The sequence below is a fragment of the Diaporthe batatas genome (assembly GCF_019321695.1).
Source record: "Diaporthe batatas strain CRI 302-4 chromosome Unknown Contig00016, whole genome shotgun sequence".
Classification (NCBI taxonomy): Eukaryota; Fungi; Ascomycota; class Sordariomycetes; order Diaporthales; family Diaporthaceae; genus Diaporthe; species Diaporthe batatas.
Genome location: NW_025408563.1, coordinates 602716 through 621053, shown reverse-complemented (window position 1 = coordinate 621053; position 18338 = coordinate 602716). Strand labels below are relative to the sequence as shown.

General features: G+C 51.9%; 8 protein-coding genes across 8 annotated transcripts; 5 read left to right on the top strand and 3 right to left on the bottom strand.

Annotated features, from left to right (window-relative positions):
* Positions 1–511: 511 nt before the first annotated feature.
* KVR01_011511 (uncharacterized protein) lies at positions 512–2345 on the top strand (the record flags this gene model as incomplete). Its single annotated transcript, XM_044789762.1, has 3 exons — positions 512–611; positions 675–1818; positions 1919–2345. The coding sequence occupies 3 exons, from the start codon at positions 512–514 to the stop codon at positions 2343–2345; spliced, it is 1671 nt and encodes a 556-aa protein (XP_044639220.1).
* A 339-nt stretch (positions 2346–2684) lies between these two features.
* Positions 2685–4521, bottom strand: KVR01_011629 (uncharacterized protein; the record flags this gene model as incomplete). The annotated part of the gene is made up of 3 exons (XM_044788003.1): positions 2685–3776; positions 3832–3967; positions 4121–4521. 3 exons carry the CDS (start codon positions 4519–4521, stop codon positions 2685–2687), a joined length of 1629 nt encoding a protein of 542 aa, XP_044639338.1.
* A 1420-nt stretch (positions 4522–5941) lies between these two features.
* Positions 5942–6526, top strand: KVR01_011594 (uncharacterized protein; the record flags this gene model as incomplete). The annotated part of the gene is made up of 2 exons (XM_044783304.1): positions 5942–6126; positions 6193–6526. The coding sequence occupies 2 exons, from the start codon at positions 5942–5944 to the stop codon at positions 6524–6526; spliced, it is 519 nt and encodes a 172-aa protein (XP_044639303.1).
* Positions 6527–7632: 1106 nt separating this feature from the next.
* Positions 7633–9442, top strand: KVR01_011675 (uncharacterized protein; the record flags this gene model as incomplete). The annotated part of the gene is made up of 8 exons (XM_044790455.1): positions 7633–7686; positions 7767–8124; positions 8218–8311; positions 8376–8412; positions 8482–8620; positions 8700–8800; positions 8907–9223; positions 9310–9442. The coding sequence occupies 8 exons, from the start codon at positions 7633–7635 to the stop codon at positions 9440–9442; spliced, it is 1233 nt and encodes a 410-aa protein (XP_044639384.1).
* A 760-nt stretch (positions 9443–10202) lies between these two features.
* Positions 10203–11357, bottom strand: KVR01_011630 (uncharacterized protein; the record flags this gene model as incomplete). The annotated part of the gene is made up of 3 exons (XM_044790152.1): positions 10203–10562; positions 10704–11143; positions 11222–11357. 3 exons carry the CDS (start codon positions 11355–11357, stop codon positions 10203–10205), a joined length of 936 nt encoding a protein of 311 aa, XP_044639339.1.
* A 958-nt stretch (positions 11358–12315) lies between these two features.
* KVR01_011760 (uncharacterized protein) lies at positions 12316–16272 on the top strand. Its single transcript, XM_044792405.1, has 9 exons — positions 12316–12479; positions 12548–12579; positions 12639–13466; positions 13561–13600; positions 13664–13867; positions 13944–14263; positions 14360–14566; positions 14648–15619; positions 15716–16272. The coding sequence occupies exons 1-9, from the start codon at positions 12410–12412 to the stop codon at positions 15893–15895; spliced, it is 2853 nt and encodes a 950-aa protein (XP_044639469.1). The 5' UTR covers positions 12316–12409; the 3' UTR covers positions 15896–16272.
* Positions 16273–16392: 120 nt separating this feature from the next.
* KVR01_011735 (uncharacterized protein) lies at positions 16393–17472 on the top strand (the record flags this gene model as incomplete). Its single annotated transcript, XM_044792754.1, has 1 exon — positions 16393–17472. The coding sequence occupies one exon, from the start codon at positions 16393–16395 to the stop codon at positions 17470–17472; it is 1080 nt and encodes a 359-aa protein (XP_044639444.1).
* A 157-nt stretch (positions 17473–17629) lies between these two features.
* KVR01_011544 (uncharacterized protein) lies at positions 17630–18223 on the bottom strand (the record flags this gene model as incomplete). The annotated part of the gene is made up of 1 exon (XM_044792211.1): positions 17630–18223. One exon carries the CDS (start codon positions 18221–18223, stop codon positions 17630–17632), a length of 594 nt encoding a protein of 197 aa, XP_044639253.1.
* Positions 18224–18338: the final 115 nt, after the last annotated feature.

The window sequence follows — 18338 nt, the reverse complement described above, 5'->3', positions numbered from 1 at the left end:
TATCGTGCTTTCAAACAAGGTGTATTCGGTTGCTGTGCTTGAGTACTGTCAGAGACAGGAATGATGAACATGAACGATACATACGGTTGACAGCGAAACAACAAGGCATTGAGCCTTATTAAATCTTCGCAAATTGATGATCCTGCATGGCTGGACTTGACAGACTCCAGACAACATTGGATGAGCAGTACGAGGTTGCAGCGCTGGAAAAGCCGACTTCCGCGGGCTTTCGACTCCCACCTCCGCCACCTACACGGTACAATCCTTTGAGTGCAACATGCTCTCTGCCCAAGAAAAGTTTCATGTCATCTTATCCGGTACGATAACCTTCCGCGCGGAATGACGCCGGAATTGAATTGAGCCGAGGAGACGCGAAGAGGTATAACGTGCAACCACACGGCATGGCGCCATGTCGTCACCTGCTTGCTTTAAATATTGTATGGTACCTAGGTAGTCTATCTCTATGACCACCAATCACGCAGAAGCGCCTATCTCCTTCAATTGCTTCACCATGGCATCCACATCGCTGACCAGTATCAACCACTTCCTTACATTTCTTTCCGATAATCTCTCGAGTGCTCCTATATTGATCGTCGTCAGTACCAAATCAAGTATCTCTGGGCATACATAGTAGGGCTAACTTGTGACTGCTTAATAGCTGTTTTTGATTTCAGCTCTAGTCGTGCACCGCTTCGCGTATGACAAGAGACGCAAGTTCCTGCCGCCTGGTCCTAAGGGATACCCACTTATAGGAAACTTGCTCGCTTTCTCTGATGCTGATAAAATCCCACAAATTGTTTCAAAATGGGCAAAAGAATACGGGCCTATCATGTATCTCCGTATGGGTGCATCGGACTGGATCTACATCAATAGTCCGGTGGTTGCCAAGGAATTGATGGACAAGCGAGGGTCCAAGTATTCAGACCGTGCCCGGATGCCCATGGCCTTCGAAGCGACATCGAACCGGAACCGAATCATCTTCATGCCTTACGGCGACGTCTGGCGGCGGCTGCGTTCTATCAGCCAGGCAGCCCTCAGCATCACCACCTCTGCGACGTACAAGCCTATTCAGGACATGGAGTCAAAACAGGTGCTGTACGAATTGCTGCATGCCGAGAATGATGAGGCTTTCTTCGACATCAACAGACGTTACTCTACTAGCGCAATTATGACCGCTACTTATGGCCACCGCGTTGCCGACTGGAGTGACCCCGTCATTTCACGAATCTACAAGGTTTTGGAGCACTTCAGCCAGATGGCAGAGCCCGGGGCGTGGCTTGTTGACGCATTCCCCGTGCTGGCCAAGCTCCCATCAAGGATGGTGCAAGACTGGTGGAGGATTGGGCGGGGGTGGTTCGAGTTCGACCGCAAGGTGTACTTGGACTTGTACCTTGACCTTGTCGCCAAAGTCAAGAATGGAACCGCGCCGGACTGTTTTATTCGTGATGTCTACGAGCGCATCCAGCAAAGTCCTGAGAAGCACGCGATCAGTGATGAGCTGGCGGCGTACGCAGCCGGGTCACTCGTCGAGGCGGGCAGCGAGTCGACGTCGACTGTCATCAACGCATGGGTAATGGCCTGCCAGCTTTTCCCAGATGTTGCGAGATGCGCGCAGGAAGAGCTGGACCGCGTCGTGGGTCCGGATAGGATGCCCAACTTTGACGACGAGGATAAGCTGCCGTACATAAGGGCCATGGTCAAGGAAACACTACGGTGGTGGCCAATCACTAAACCTGGCATGCCCCACAGTGTCACCGAGGATGACTGGTATGAGGGCTACTTCATCCCGAAGGGAAGCGCTGTTGTCATCAACTGGTGGTGAGTACACTGTCTCCAGACAACCCACTTTCATCTATATTTTCGTCTACGAATCGCTTTAGATGGCTCAGAGGGGGCCCGATTCTGACACGCTGTTTAGGGCAATACATTATGACGAGGCAAGGTGGGATAATGCACATGTCTACGACCCTAGCCGCTATCTCTCGGATCCACACACAACAGCTGAGTGCGTCAACCTGGCCGACGCCAACCAGCGCGATCACTATGCATACGGCTCCGGCCGGCGCATATGCACAGGACTTCACCTGGCCCAGAATTCACTTTTCATCAATATGGCACGGACTCTGTGGGCTTTTAATATCAAAAAAGCAAAGGGACCCAATGGTGAGGAGGTAGAACCCGTGGTCAAGTCTCAACCAGGGTTCATCCATACTCCAGTCAAATTCAAAGCCATCTTGGAGCCGAGAAGCGAGAGACATGCCGAGATTGTCGAAAGCGAATGGTTGACAGCCAAGGAAGCTGGGGTGAAGTGGTCGAGGAAGAAGACATTCCAAACTGCGCGATGACGGGGAGACCACATGCAATCGCTGAATAATGCGTGCGCACATCGTGCTTCTAGATTTAAACACTTTTCAGTCAGAGATACAGTATGCAATGTCATGTTTTGTTTGAATACTTTTTGAGAAGCCGATGTGTGTATTGTTCAAGGCGCTGGGTGCATGTTTGCGCTTTTTGGCATCCTACATGTCGCATACGCAGTGTCCATCCGCAACCGGGCTTCGAAGTTATGACATTACATGAAGACGAACTGCTTTCATACCACGTACAGATATCTGCTATTTCATCGAAGACAATAAACATTCAATGCATACGTAGTTCGGGAAATATAGAGTACTATGTTGTGATCACTTCTGGAAATCTCCCATGTTGTCCAGCTCGTAGCCACTGACTTGCGTTGTGGTATTACTTGTTGAGGTGAAAACAGCCGGGATTTTGCCCGGACTATGACCGCGCTGGCTGGGAATTGCAGCATGGTACCCGACAGCCGTTTCGATGATCTCGCGTGCTAGTGATGGATCCCTTACGCTGTCTCCCCTCCATACAACGTGGCCATCGGGTCGAACAAGGACCAGTGATTTCTCCCAAATCTGGGCGGCATGATCTTCGTTGCGGAGGTGGATGTGGCGTAAAGGAACGGCTAAGCCACTGGCTGCCTCCACCAGGTGCTGGCTGCCTCGCTCAGGGTGGACCTGATGATCCAGGAACTCGACCAATGTAAACCAAGGGCCAAAATGATCAAAGATAGCAGACCCGTCATTTAGAAAGACGTGCGGTGGACGACCTCCGGGCCAAGTAGTAGGGTGGTAGACGTGAGGGTCCCAAGCCGGTTCATCCTCCTTTCTGTCGTCCAGGGTTCTGGGAATGATATCCGACTTGTACCGGTATCCCATCTCCACACCAAAATCCGTGTTCTCTCCATTATTTTCTTGGTAATGTCTGTGAATCCACTCCCTCAGTTCTTTCCCCTCCTCCGAGTCCTCCTGACCGAGCTTCTGGGCACCGCCTCCAGCAAGCCGTGCAACAGCCTCCATGTGTACAGCCATGTGGACACCAGACCTCTCGACATTGGTGATGGCGACAGGGCGACGCTCGGCCTCGTAGGATGCCAGCAGACCTCGTGGGTGGCCCCACCCGTGAACTACGGCCGCTAATTTCCAGCCAATGTCATACCCATCGCCCAGCCCAGTGTTCATACCGTACCCCCCAGTGGGGATGTTCTGGTGGGCTGCGTCGCCCGCGAGAAAGACGCGCATTTCTGGGCCGGAGAAGCTGCGTGCTACGGCGATGCTGGGGCGATAGGTCGAGCGGACCAGGATTTCGTCGATGTTGATCTTGAAAGGGCCATGTATCCCGCCAAGAAGGGTGTAGACGGCTTCCTCTGAGGATATCGTTGATGGATCAACTCCTGGTGGTATTGGGAAGTGTATAGTAAAGATCTGAAGGCAATCTATCAATGATGTTTTGTTGAATGACTTGTTGATGGCGGCTTACCTCTTTCGAATCTTGCGATATTGCTGCTCCGCCGAACTCGCCGTTTTTCAGAATGAAGAGATGCCAGAAGTGGCCTTGTCTGAAAAGACGGGAAACGTCCCCCGATTTGAAGTGAATGAGAAGGAAGAGTGCTGGCCTACACGATGCCGTCATTTGTTAGTCATTTTGTTACTCGTCTCACTTCGAAGGCTGTCTTTTCAAGCAAACTTCTTACACTGGACCGCCATCAAGTGGTATTTGAAGAGACCGCCGACATCGACTTGAAGCCCCGTCGCAAGCCACGGCGTACTTAGCGTTGAAGATATGTAGCCTGCTTTCGGACTCAGTAGTTCTACTGACTTCGGCTATCACTCCTTCAGGCATCTCGGCGATAGCTTCCAATTTCCAGCCGAATCTAACGTCAATGAGTGGATTATCGTCACAAACGGTCTTCATCCAGGCCTCAAACACCTCCTGGGATATTCGCTGGTATGGCTCGAGAGGCTGTGTTCCGTCATTCTTGGCTGTGATTTGCCTGCGGAACTCCTCAACGGACGGGTGATCCCAGGTGGTGACTGGCCGATCTTGTTGCAGCCCAGTGGACATGAGAACGTTGTAGGATGTTTCTAGAGGAACCCCTTTGCGTCGCAGTTCCTCAGCGAGACCCAACCTTCGGAATAACTCCATGGAACGGACGTTGGTCAAGTCCATCTTTGGCCATCTTTTCGAAAAATAGCTGTTAGCTGTCTTCGTTCCTTTTAACACGACACCGAGAAATTGGTGAAGGGATGCAAGGTCACCTGGTAGTATCTGCATTCCTCTCTACTATTATTGACGGTACTTCGTAGAAAGCGAGAACCACAGCAGTAAGCAGGCCTACAGGCCCACCACCGACAATCAATACACGGTTGTCATCAAGGATCTCGTGGTTCACTGAGCCACCGGGCTGTTTCCCTGTCTCAGAAACCATGATGAGGTGGTGTGGTCCTGGTTTTTGAGAAGTGACAGAATTCAGTCAGATCATTTGTCAGCCTGAGATATGGACCTTGGCAGTGTGCGTCCTCGGGGAATGGATATATGAGGCCAGACTTAACATTCGATATCTGACATATCCGATCAGGCGCTGACGTGGGGTCATGCATCTTCTATAGGAAGACGATGTCAATGTTGAGTTGGAGTAGGTCAGGACATGTTCCGGAGACTTGGCGCGACAGGGGTGACATTTCCTGGAGCGGAGAGACAGTCCAGCTACCCTCGGAAATCCTATAAAGCTCCCGCCGATAATTGTCCCTGATAAATACACAGAGCCTTGATGTGTCCACCAGTTCCCAAATTGATTCCTGCAAAGTACCAGTCCGATTCTGGTTACGAGTTCTCGTGATTCTGACAATAATCTTTCACCTTACGCACAAATATGTCTTCAGGCTTCCCAGTGAAGGGTAAAATCGTGGCCATAACAGGAGGCGGATCAGGTATGTATACACGCTCTCATGTTCTCGCCTATTTTCATCTTCGACCTGGAAACACATTTTTGATGGTGAACTCATAACGCTTGTTTTTCATTTTATGAATCTTTGTTTTTTTCAGACTGACTGAAGCATCCGAGTGTCTGGTTAGGCATTGGGCTCAACTATGCCTTGCTCGCTCGAAAGAGGGGCGCAAGCAAAGTGATTATAGCAGATCTACGCCTTACAGAGGATGCGAAAAAGGCCGTAGAGGCCGATCAAAACATTATTTTCCTGCCGTGTAATGTGACCGTCTGGAAGGACCTTCAGGCCATCATTGATACATCACTTGAGAAATGTAGAGACGTTCCAAGCGTCTACGTGGCATCCGCTGGAGTCTTTGAGCCTGTGAGTTCTTTGCCTCCAGATGAGCTTGGGTCTTTATTAGACTAAGTCCCATCAAAGCCGTTTTCGAATTTCTGGCAAGACCCAGAGCCTCTAGATGCCGATGGCTACACTTCGGTCGACATTAACGTCAACCATCCGGTGAGTGTCTCCATTTCCTCCAGATGCCATGTGCAATTTTCAGGGCCCAGGGCTACGTGTCACGGCCCACCGGAATCTACACAGTACTCCGCTGACTGGTGGCGTGACCCATTTATCAGATCAAGTTAACTCGCCTGGCGATGCGCGCTTTACTTGGGCGAAAGAAGAATGGGGTGGTCGCGATCATTGGTTCTATAGCTGGTTACACGAAGCACTACGCCGCCCCGATCTACTCTGCCACAAAACACGCCATTGTTGGTTTTACTCGCAGCATGGGAGACGCCGAGCAGCTTCAGGGTGTCAAGGTCGTAGCTATCTGTCCCGGGTGGGTCCCATCCTATGCTGTGCATCATGGCCTTCTTCGAGTTTGTCACTAACCTGCTCGAGCTAGCATTGTCATGACGCCCATCTGGACGCCCAGCACCAAGGCTCGGTTTGGCGTCACAGACGAGGTCTCTCTGAAGGCGGATGCGGTGGCTGCCGCAATCAGTGAGGCGATTGAGTCGCCAGACATACCCGGCGGCACCATCCTTGAAATCTCCCTCGGCAGCAAGCGAATTATTCCGGAGTGGGGCATTGCGCCACCTGCCGGCACAGGAGACGACGGGGAGCCGAGCAAGGGCACAGCCGTGCCGCCAGAGGCTGTCCAACGAGCACTAAGGCCTATCATCGAGATCACTGAAGCCGAGCGAGGTAGGCTGCTGAAGCGAATGGCATCGTTGTAGTATCCATTAGGTCCTGACATCGCATCAAGACATATTGCTGTACTACTAGTAAACGGTACCTAGGTAGTTACATATGTATGAAGGTCGATCAATCAACACGAGTACCCGTAGACCGGTGAACGGACCTGGGCCCTTGCCCTGACAGCTCGGCTGTGGTTGCATAGTCAAGAATCGCCTGCAGGCCGGATCCACCGGGACACGAGGATAGGCTCCCCGGCTTCCGGGGAGAAGTTCACATGTCTTGACAACCCCGCGGCGGGGACGGCCCCAGGGGATGGGAGGCGGGGCGTTCTCACTGGGATACCCATGGTTTTCATTTTCTACTGTAACGCAGGAACAAACAAAACAACGCGTACAATCTTCTCCGGTGATAGTTGGTAAAGCTGCAACGATAGCAGCACCCAGAGCTCGTCGGGATTGCTCCCTAGTGGAATACACTTCAGGTTTTCTGTGCCTTTTGTACGTGTCGTTCTTTGACTTAGAACACAATGCTTCTACCGTCAACTTCAAAAGATTGGCAGATGATGCACGTCTATTGGAGCGTCGCCCTCGTGGCAGGAGTCCTGTTGCTGCGGCGGATTTTACGATATGGTATGCGAACCGAGGATCTTCCCCCGGGACCTCCGACGACGCCATTGATCGGCAATCTGCTGCAGATGCCCACCAAAAACTTTCACACGGGCTTGCAAAAGCTGTCACAGCAGTGTATGTGCCAGACGCAGGGTCTTTAGTGAACAAAAACTGCAATTCCGAGTGCTCCTTTGGCGTGGGCTGATTATCTAACGGCAGATGGACCAATTATGACGATGAAGCTTGGAGGCCAGAACTTGTACCTCCTGAACGACCCTGCTGTAGTTCGGGACCTGATAGAAAAGAGGCAAGGCAACTATTCATGCCGGCCGGACTTCTATATGCGAAGCTTCGGAGATAACTTGAATATTGCAATGCGCGAGTAATGCTCCCTCCCACCCCTGCCTAGCACTGGCAGACCCATTTGTGCTGTTCGCGGTGCAAATTTGGCTGGTCGTTGCGTGAGATGTACTTGAATTGGCTAATTTGACACGTGTGAGAGCAGTAATGATGAGACTTGGCGAAGACAAAGAAAAATGTACCATATTCGCCTGAACGCGAAGTCCGCGGACAGATATCTTCCGTACCAAGTGAGTTCAATGCCAGATGCTTTTGCTGATGTCATCAGTGCACCTCTTTGAATATTGGCTGATAAAGGTTCGCACACAAGACGTTCGACAGCTTGCAACTGCTTCATGATCTAGTCGTCAGGCCCGAGAATTGGGTAGACCATGTGAGACGGTACACAGCAAGCATATCGACAACTCTACTGTATGGCTGGCGGACACCCGGTACAGGAGCTGGATACGTGAAGGACCTCCTGGAATGGATGGAGGTTACCTCAGAGGCTCTGAACTTCAACCTGGTTGATTTCTATCCGTTCTTGAAGGTGGTATACGATTTCCTGCCACGTTGGCTTCTTCCCAGCAAGAACAAACTCTACGAGCTACAGAAGCTGGAGAATCGCGTGTTTTACGAGCTTCTGAACCGTGCCAAGGACAATTTGGAAACTGGTCAAGCCTATCCTAGTCAGTCTCTTCGAGTCATCCGCGCGCCTCTGATCTTTTGCAAATTCCTAGGTTGCATCATTGTAGGTGGCTGATGGTCATGACCAATTCCAGGTTTTATTCGCGACATGTTGGAGGACAAAGATCATGACAGACTGACCGAACGCCAAATTGCCAATAACGCTGCCCACGGGTTCGGAGCAGCCATGTGAGAACCTATCCCAGTATCAGGAAGAGGTGGACCTGTATCTGACATCATGTTCATTGCACAGGGACACTTCTGCAAACACAATCATGGGATTCATTAAGGTCAGTTCTGCGACTAAATTGTCTATGGCGGGGTATGAATTACCTAAGCTGATCAATATTCGGGACCAGGCCATGGTCCTCTTTCCACATGTGCAAGAAAAAGCCCAGGAAGAACTTGAAAGGGTCATCGGAAATGAGCGACTACCAACATGGGACGATCGCTCAAGTCTTCATTATATCCGTGGAGTGGTTGAGGAAACATTAAGATGTAGGTTTAGCCTCACTTGCTACTCCTGAAGTCGCTAGCACGCCTCAGATATCACGTCAGCTAAACTTTTGATAATCAGGGGCCCCGAGTCCCATCAGTGGCGCTGTACCGCATTCGGCCAGGGAAGAAGACGTTTACAACGGCATGAAGATTACGAAGGGTTCGATCGTAATGATGAACGTAAGTATTCGTGCCCACCTAATGCAGCCAGGACCAGCGCATATGGACAGGGGTCTTCCCGTTACAATCAGAAGTGGAACCTCGATGGGCTAATACAATTGTGAAGATATGGAGCCTGAACCACAACCGCTACTCGAACCCGCGTGACTTCGACCCCCTCCGCCAAGACCCGTCGTTGACGCTGACGGAAAACAACGCCATCAGCCAGGACTCTGCAAGGCGTCTGCACTTCACCTTTGGTGCTGGGAGACGCGTCTGTCCTGGATTCCACGTCGCGCAGAGAAACCTTTTCTTGGCCATTTCCCGGATGTTGTGGGCCTTCAACATCGAGCGGCAGCGGGACGTCAACGGGAAAGAGACGCCGATTGATCGCGACGCCATTACACCCGAGAGTGGGTTGATTATCCGGCCAGCGGACTTCAAGTAAGTCACATGCAATATATCCCGACTTTGCATGCTCCAAACTATCATGCAGTATTTCTCAGAAATCACTCTAAAATCCGGCACAGATGCATTATTACACCACGTGACGATGTGCGGAAGAAGCTCATTGTCGAGCAGTGGAGGCAAGCGGAGAAGAGTCTTGATTCAGAGGGCAACTTCAAGGCTGATTTCATTAAGGCCTCCTTTGGAGAAAGCTAGGTCTTGGCATAGTTCTATTAGTCTTATGTTTTGTTCAATACTCTGTAAGATAACATCTTACACAGGAACCGGTGGATCAAGTAACTATGACTGTGTGGATGATTTTGATCCACACAGTCCGTGGTGAACATTGAATGCTTGAGGATGGCGGCAGTAAACGTGTCGTAACAAGGACAGACAAGTGGTTTCGTTTTTTTAATCCCCATACATATAAAATGTATGTGGCGACTTCATACAGTGAGTGGTAAACGCTCAAGACCCAGGGACAGACAGAGTGCAGCAAGATTGCATCGCGGAATTTGAGAAAGCCTATATTTGATTCAGTCTGCTCATTAATGGCCGTTGGCCTCGCTTGAACCATAATCCCTTGTCTTGTAGAACTTCTCATCCACCTTCCTTCCCTCATGAGCGAGCATCGTCTCGATAGTCCAGTCCTCGTGCACGTGGCCCGGAGGCACGTTCATCGACGCATATGGAGAGCCGCCGTTAAAATGCCGGACGACGGCATCAAAGTTCTCCTCAGCGTACTTGGCCGCATCGATGCCCAAAAGCCACGCCGGCTGGGGCAGCCGGAGCATCTCAGGATTCTTGGCGACCGCCTCCCAGTCGGTCTGATGCCACATGTGGCGTGTCTCCCAGCCCATTCGCTGCGTCAGGCTTGTCCGTTCATATCTGAATAGAACATTGCTTATTAGTCTACTGCGTAGCTCGATTTCCAAAGTCAAGGGGAGCCAGGGGCGGTTCTGATTTGTATGACAGGTTATATCGTTACGAACCTCAGTTTGTGATAGGCTCTCAAAGCAGTAGGAATGTCAACCATGCCCAGCTTCACCTTGTCCACAAGGACACCGATAGTGGCAGCATCTTCGATCGCCTGCGCGGCTCCGGTACCGGCCGTTGGTAAGTGAGGATGCGCAGAGTCGCCGATAAGGCAAACTCTGCCACCATCAGAGACCCATTGAGACACCGGATCGCGCCATAGCAATTTGTAGTCTACTACTACCTCCGGGGGAATCCGCCGTACGATCTTAGAGAGTAGGGGGTCCCACCCTTTAACGCAGGTTAGCATCTCATCAATATCTCCAGGGAGATTCCAGTCTTCTTCGATGTTGCCTGTGTCCTTGTGCGTGACAAAGAAAGTGGCGGACTGCAGGGTTGGGTTTGTCGTGAGAATAGCGTGCGTGTCCTCGGCGATCCAAATCTTGAACAGGGCTTTTTCCGACTTCGCGATCTCCGCTGTGATAGGGTCGCCTGCGAGTACGTCTAACGGAAACCACGACCGATAGACGGCAAAGCCGCTCTTCTTGGGCCGATCCCCAAAGCCAGTGACGTGTTTCCTCGTCTTGCTGTGAACGCCGTCCGCTGCGATGAGAAGGTCGGCTTGAAAAGTCTGGCCGGCAACGGAGCATCCCGCAAAATCTCCTGTCTCAAAGACATCGACCGCAGGGGAGCCTAGACGGACTTCGACGCCAAGGGACATGGCGTATTCATAGAGTTTAGCCTGGATAAGGGCGCGCTTGCCATAAGCATTTGGGTATCCATCGTATTCCTTATGAAGGTTCTGCTTCAGAAGTACTTTTCCACCTTTATTCATAATGTCCAGAGTCTCCGGTGTGGTTGAGGTGTTCTTGACGTCCTCCAGTACATTGCCCCATGACTCCATCAGACGCGTTGCGTTTGCTCCTATCTGAATCACGTCCCCTTCAGAGAGTCAGCACGGGGATAAGGCGAAAAGATCTCATCATGCCTAGACAGGAAATTCTGAGCAAAAATGCATACCTTGTCTTTTCATGTCTGGTGCAGACTCGAAAACGATCACCTTGACACCTCTTTTCGCCAATTCTATAGAAGCCGATAGCCCAGCGAACCCGGCGCCGATCACAATGGCGCTGATGAGCGGACGGGACCCAGCCATGTTGATTTTGACCAGGAAAAATATTACTCAGGGCAATACGTCTCGGTGATTCTCCTGCTATGGGCACTTGAGCCTAATACGACACGTATAACAGCAGAGCATAAACCAAAAAATTGATTGCTTAGCATGCTTCGATCTCTCTGCTACTAATGCGTATTGAAGTATTTTATTTAATGGGAGATCCTGACGTTACACTGTTTCTCCCCTGGACACGCGTCAATGCAGCCTCTCAGTACCAAGGCATAAACGGATGAAGTTACCGGTTTGGTATCCAGGGGAAGAGAGAGATGCGACTTAGTCATCCGGAAGCCGGAGCAGAAAGATCCAAATGTCCGGCCCAATTATAGTCCAGCTGATGCCGATCTGAATGAAGATCCTAAATTGGGCCAGCGGCTCCTCCCGTTGATGCACCTTCCCCATTACCCCGGATTTTGTGGATGGCATGACACGAGTGGGTAACAAGGATGTTCGCACTACGACAGCGCTTGGACACGTGGGTGACATTAGGCTTTGCCAGCCTCGGCTTCTTACTCCTTTGAGTGAGATACGTGTTGCGTTGGACTGTCCACAAAGTATCTCTTGTATTGTATCTAGGTAGTTGGAGGGCAACACAGTTTCGAATTTCCGATGTCTTGTCGCCCTGTTTCCAATTTGAAATCTGCTCCGCCTATGATGTCCTGGATGCGGAATGTGTCGTGTAATCAATAAGTGAAGGCAGGTTGCACGCCATCCACCGGCTCGTCCGGCAAGCATCAGAGGATTTTAGTACCGGGTTTCAGGTAGTGGCAAGTACTTGTTCCCAACGTTGTGATGCCTAGCCCGTCGTATAACGTGCTGAAGTGGGCAATTACCAACAAGTATCTGCGCCAAGCTGCAAGTGACAAGGGGCTGGCAGGCTCGGATACCCCGGTCCACCCCGCAAATCTCCTCACACGAAACTCTAGCCAAGGACCAATGTGAACGACTCCATAACAACCATTCTGGACATCAATAATTTGCCAGTATCTTGAAAGAGCCGTAATGACATCTTGCTGACTGCTAGAGACTACACCATGTCTGATCGTCGCGAAGTCACAAAATGCCTGTTGGCCTGCAACTACTGCCGGTTGAAGAAGGCCAAATGTGTGTACATAGACCATCCCTTGGGACAAACTCGCGGTCTGCCACTGACTCAAACCCTACTCTCACAGGCAGTGGCTCTCACCCTTGTGGTACCTGTATGGTCAGCGCAACATGGATCCCGCTGTCTTTCACTCTCTGGCTGACATCGGATGCGCAAAGGACCACAATGAGGACTGTGTCTACCCAGAAGCGCAGCGTCGCTCGCGAAAGAGAAAGCTGGAGGAGCGGGAACAACAGGTTGAACATCAGCTCGCGCGGATGGAGATGATGTTGAGAGCTGCTACCCAGCAAATGCCAGCCTTGGCTCAGGATCAGCATCTCGCTCAAACTGTAACTGAACCTCGGCAGCCAAATCAAATCGATAGCGGCGTTGTCGCCTCACGAAACCATGTGCCTCAGCAAGAACAAAGTGCAGCGCCAACAGACCCTTCACCACAAGAGTCGAGGACGCCAGTGGGCGGCGACGCGGAGAAATCGCAATGGCGCCAGGATCCCGAGCAGAATTGCCCCTCTGTCCAAGACGATAGCATAGAGGTTCGAGTCGACGCGATAACTGGACAAAATGAAGCATCGGTTTATGGTATTAGCCCAATCGTACCCTCGTCGCCTCGGCAGCAACCGCCCCTGCCCAACTCAGCTGTCGCCAGTTACCAAGATCTCTTATCTTCGCCGAATCTTGATATTGAGCCTCCGGCCATCTTTACTTCAGACTCAGCGGCTTCAGGACCTTGCAAGACAGGCCGAACTCTTCCTCATGCTACCGCGATGGTCTCGACTCCGGCCTCTAGTCATGTTGAATCATCCGGTTTACTCGATCTTGACTGGTCGAATCAGACCATACAGCAAGAGCATCATGAGCCAACGGGAAGTAGCAGCCTCCAAGACAGGATGAAAGCTCATATCCTAGCCCAGCCCTCAGAATTAGTGACACCACCAAGTACAACTGCTCCAGATGGACCTGGATTTGCCGATGCACCTTGCGACGAGGTAGTTCTCCTCCACGTACCCTCCCTCATGCCCTCATACGATTTTGCGATGGAACAGCACACTATCGATCGTGACACGCTGACGTTTCCTGCAGGACCCAGAAGGCCGCCCTCGCGAAGGTGACGGTGACCACGGTATGGCTACATTGTAAAATAACCCCACTAGGCAATATGAGTTTTGCTGACCATACCTGGAAGAGTCGGAGGACTCTGCCTATCATATTTCAATATGTTCGCCTCCGGGTGTCGAGTGGGTGTCGCATCAGATTGGAAAGCCTGGCTTTGGTGCCAGTGCGAGACGGCTCTCCATGGATATGAAGCGCAACGAGCGGCTGGAGAGAATATTTCACTCCACACGCACCACTGAGCCCGACAAACAGACGGCATTCAAATGGACTAAAGGTGAGGTGACTTGAGAATTACGCCATTGAGACTGAGACTCGAATAGCGCAGAAGAAAAGGAACTAATGATGCACAGCTTACTTTGAGACTTGTGCTGATTCCGTGTTCGGTATCCTGGACCGGGCGGAATTCGAGGCACAGCTTCGAACCCACTTCCAAGGCAGGTCACCAGCTTACCAACCATCCTCGCTCGGGCAAGGAAAAGCTTGGTATGCGCTTCGGAACACAATATACGCCCTGGGCTGTCGCGTATCGCTGTCTCAAGAAGCCAGCCCTGCTGCGTTCGTCGAATCAAGAACACGATCGTGGCAATACTTCGAAAATGCTCTAGCAGTACACACTGATCTCATATACGGTCGCGCGGAAGTGATATCTGTTCGGGCTTTAGTCCTAATGGTCTGCTGTCCCCCCCCCCCCCACCCCCACCAAAAACGGAGTGGTCTTCTGGCCACCCGGATGTGAGTGCATGCAGTGCTAACGACATTCCCACAGGCTTTCTATGCCGAGGCACTAGGAAGTCCGGCACTTGAATACATGCTTCTGTCCAATGCGACTAGGTTGGCCCAATCCAAGGGTCTGCACCTTGGTTGCCCGGAACCAAGCAGACCGCATTCAGAAGAGGCTTTGTCTCGTCAATGGCTGTGGTGGGTCCTGTATGCATACGAAAAGCACGTCGCCTACAGATCAGGCCGCCCATCGGTAAGTGCACCACTCTTTCTCTATGTGCCATCTTGTGGCACTTTCTCATGATAGCAGAATGTTCCTATGCTAAGTATGTAGGCAATCGATGAAGACTATGTCAACTGCCCTATACCCGACACCACGGCAATGGGGCCAGGCAACAGCCGCCCACACAGCGCCAACATAGACTTTGTCAGGGCTACGATAAAGCATGCGCAGATATCGTCCGCCATCTCCAAGCAGCTGATATCTGCAAAGGCCATGCGAGACTCCCTCGAGACCACCATGACTCACGTACAGGCCCTCGAGAAGCGCCTCGATGACTGGCGGAATTCACTGCATCCGGAATACTTATCGTCGCCGCCGTTTTTCAAACACCTAGACCGCCCACGGCGGCCAGAAACACAAACGTCACATATCCTATTCCTTCACTTCTGCTACCATTCTTCTGTCATCGCTATCCATGGGGTCTTCTGTTATCCCTGGAACAGGCCGGACCTTCAGCAGAAACAGCCAAAACAGCAAAGACAGGACGGCCGTGCTTTGAATATTACCAACCCACATATACAAGCGCAGGTAGAACAGAGTACTAAGGCGGTGGCCGAGGCCTCGCGACAGATTATTCTAGCCGTTCAGGGCCTCGAGATCACGTCGGCAATGCCGTTGTGGCTCACGTTCTTTTTTCCGTTGGTCGGGATGATCAATCTCTTTGTCTACATTCTCAAGAACCCGCTCGCATCCTCGGTGGCGAGTGACCTGTCACTTCTTGATGTGGTTGTGGGACACTTTGGGTACCTGCAGTTTATCTCCTCTTCTGAGCATGTCTTCCCGTTCCCAAGGGAAATTGCAGCCTATGCACGACAAGCCGTCGAGGCAGCGACAGCGGAGAAGAACCGGCAGTCGTCCACTGCGGGAGCGCCTGAGAAGCATCGGCAGCATCTCAGACAGGGCCATCATCGATTTGTGCAACCTCAACAGGCACCGCAGATCGTACAGGACGGCGGTCTCTACGGCGGTTTTATGAATGGCCAGGATATGCTGCTACAGCAGATGTCTACCCTTGCACCTGAGGTAAGCTTTCATTGACATGGCAACGTTCTCTTCTCACAGCCCATCTTCATGTTGGACTAGATGCCAGTGCTAATACCAGAATGCTCTCCGCATCAGGGAACTGGTATTGACTTCAGTTCGGGGAACGCAAGTATTGACCTGCGAGAAGACTGGTATGGAGCGGCTATGCCGCCTCTTCCACACTTTGCGTCGTTTGGGATGGGCACCAGCGATAGCCAGACGGAAGATGACGATCTGGACTTTCTAATTGATGGAGGCGGGGAGTGTCAGCGATGACGATGACTCGTTGCCAATATCTTCCTCGGGGCCGCCTAATGCATTCATGTTGACCTTACATGGGTACATTGACTCCTCAAGACGTTGCCCACTGAATAGCTTTAATTAAAATCGCGATCCAATACTTAACAACGTACGGTCCTAAATTAGTCGAGTATACCGAGTATCGTCATGAAACGTGGCAGCGGCCCTCCTTCTCCACCCCTAGAGCACTTTCTGTGTTACAAATTGAATTTATAATCCGATTTCTCAGATCGACTCAGCGGATGTTGCATTCAAACAGCCTTGCAAGGTTCCTAGGGCCGTGGACGACTTGGCCACGTGCCCAGGTTCCTCGTGGGAACTGAGCCCGCGGAACGAAATGGCCTGCCCCGCGGAGAAAAAGGGGTCTTCATAACGACCGACTTGAAAACCATAAAGCTGAGCGACGTGTGATTCTCGTCGAATAGGCCACAATGAGCTGAAAACAATTGGATAGCAGTATTGAAACCTCCAATATGGCATCTTTCATTAACAACCGGCGTCTAGAGAACGGCAATGTCAGCGAGAACAGCCCCCTCCTCAGGGAAAGTGATACCAGCGGCAAGGCCAGACTCCAGGCCCGCGACGGGTCGGCCAGCGCCTGGGCCACCTTCGGGGTCGTCTGCACAGTCATATGGGTGCAAGCGCTGATTCGCTGGTTTGCATCGCCGACCGAATTCAAGCCAGCGCCAATCCTTGGACCGGACAAGATAGCAACGTGGCGGCTTGTGGGATTCCGCATATTCGAGGCGCTCAACTTGGCAGTTTTGCTGTTGCTGGTCTGGTTCTGTCTCCTCGTACCTGCATTCCCGTACCTCCGCCGCTTCAAGAAGACAGACGAGGCGAGCCGGCTCGACATGGACGGCATGTCGGTCATCGGGGGGTTCGTCGCCTGGGGCGCCGATGGCCTGTTGAACCTAAAGGAGTACCTGTTCATGTTTAACGCGCACGGAGTCAACAGAGGGGTGTGGATTCGCTTCATACCATTTCAATCGCCCAAGGCCGCCACCCGCTACGCCGAAGACCTCCTCATCGGGCCAGCCATGTATGTCTACTTTTGCGAAGGATTCGGCCTTCTCGGGACGTGGTTGGCAAAACCCATTCGCCGCAGGTTTCCTAGCCTGACCAACGCTGGTGTGCTTGGGCTTGTCTGGCTTATCGAGTTCGTCGCCGACTTCGTCATTGAGAACTCAGCGATCAGATTGACCCACGTATTTGGGTACACCAAGACATACGGGCCGCTTACCCTGTTCCAAGGGGAGGTGCACCAGTTCCCCATTTACGAGTCTGCGTTCGTCGCGAGCCTTGGTGTGGTGCACACAGCTATGCGGATCAAGTGGCTGGATAATGGCGTTTCACCTGTGGAGAGGGGATACGAGGCGTGGGATGAGAGGCTTCATACCGCTGTCAGAACTTTTGCCGTGATTGGCATGTGTTGCGCTGCTGTTATTATGTTCTATCATCTCCCGCTTACTTGGCTTGGAATGGTTGGGGACTGCCATGCGCATATACCTAGCTACATGCAGCCAGGGGAGTGGGCGAATCGGCAAGACTGAAGGTGTCGAGCATTAAATGGACAGGGGACTTGGATAGGGGCTTCAATGTTAGAGCAGAGTCGCGTGTGGTACACAGGAAGAGGTTTGATGTGCGGTGCCTTTGGATAATAAAATTGATAGCAGTGCAACGGAATCTCCTGAAGTTTCTCAAATACTGCTACTCGAACTTGTTCCGAATAGTGCCGATCCCAGAAATACTGACCTCAACAACATCACCCTTTTCCAACCACGTTTGGGGCTTCATGAAAAATCCAACACCACTAGGCGTACCGGTCATAATCAGTGTCCCAGCACGCACAGTGACTGCAGTTGACAGATGCATGAGCAGAGCGGCCGCATCAAACAACAAATCGTCCATCCTCGCCCGCTGCCTCTCCTCGCCATTAACCCTTGTTATCATCGTCTGGCTTTTGATCCCGTCGTCGTCGTGCCCGCCAACCGCCTTAGGCGCAGCGATCACGGGTCCGATCGGCGCGAAGCCATCGAACCCCTTGGCAAAACCAGTGCTGCCGCCCTGCTGCGGCATCTGCCACCAGCGGCTGCTGACATCGTTGCCCACAGTGTAGCCCAGGATCTTGTCAACAGCCTCCTCCCGGCTAGCCAGGTTCTTGCAGTCCTGGCCCACCACAATGACTAGCTCGCCCTCGTAGTCCAGGTTCGGGCAGGAAGGGTTGATGACCACATGGGAGAATGGCCCGTTGAGGGCGTCGGGGGGCTTGCTGAACACGGTCGGGTGCGAAGGTAGCGCCATTTTGGTTTCGGTGATATGGCTCTTGTAATTGAAGCCGATTCCATAGATGATTGGTGTATACGGTACGGGGCATAAGACCTACGCGAGAGTATTAGCCCGATCATATTCCCTGTCG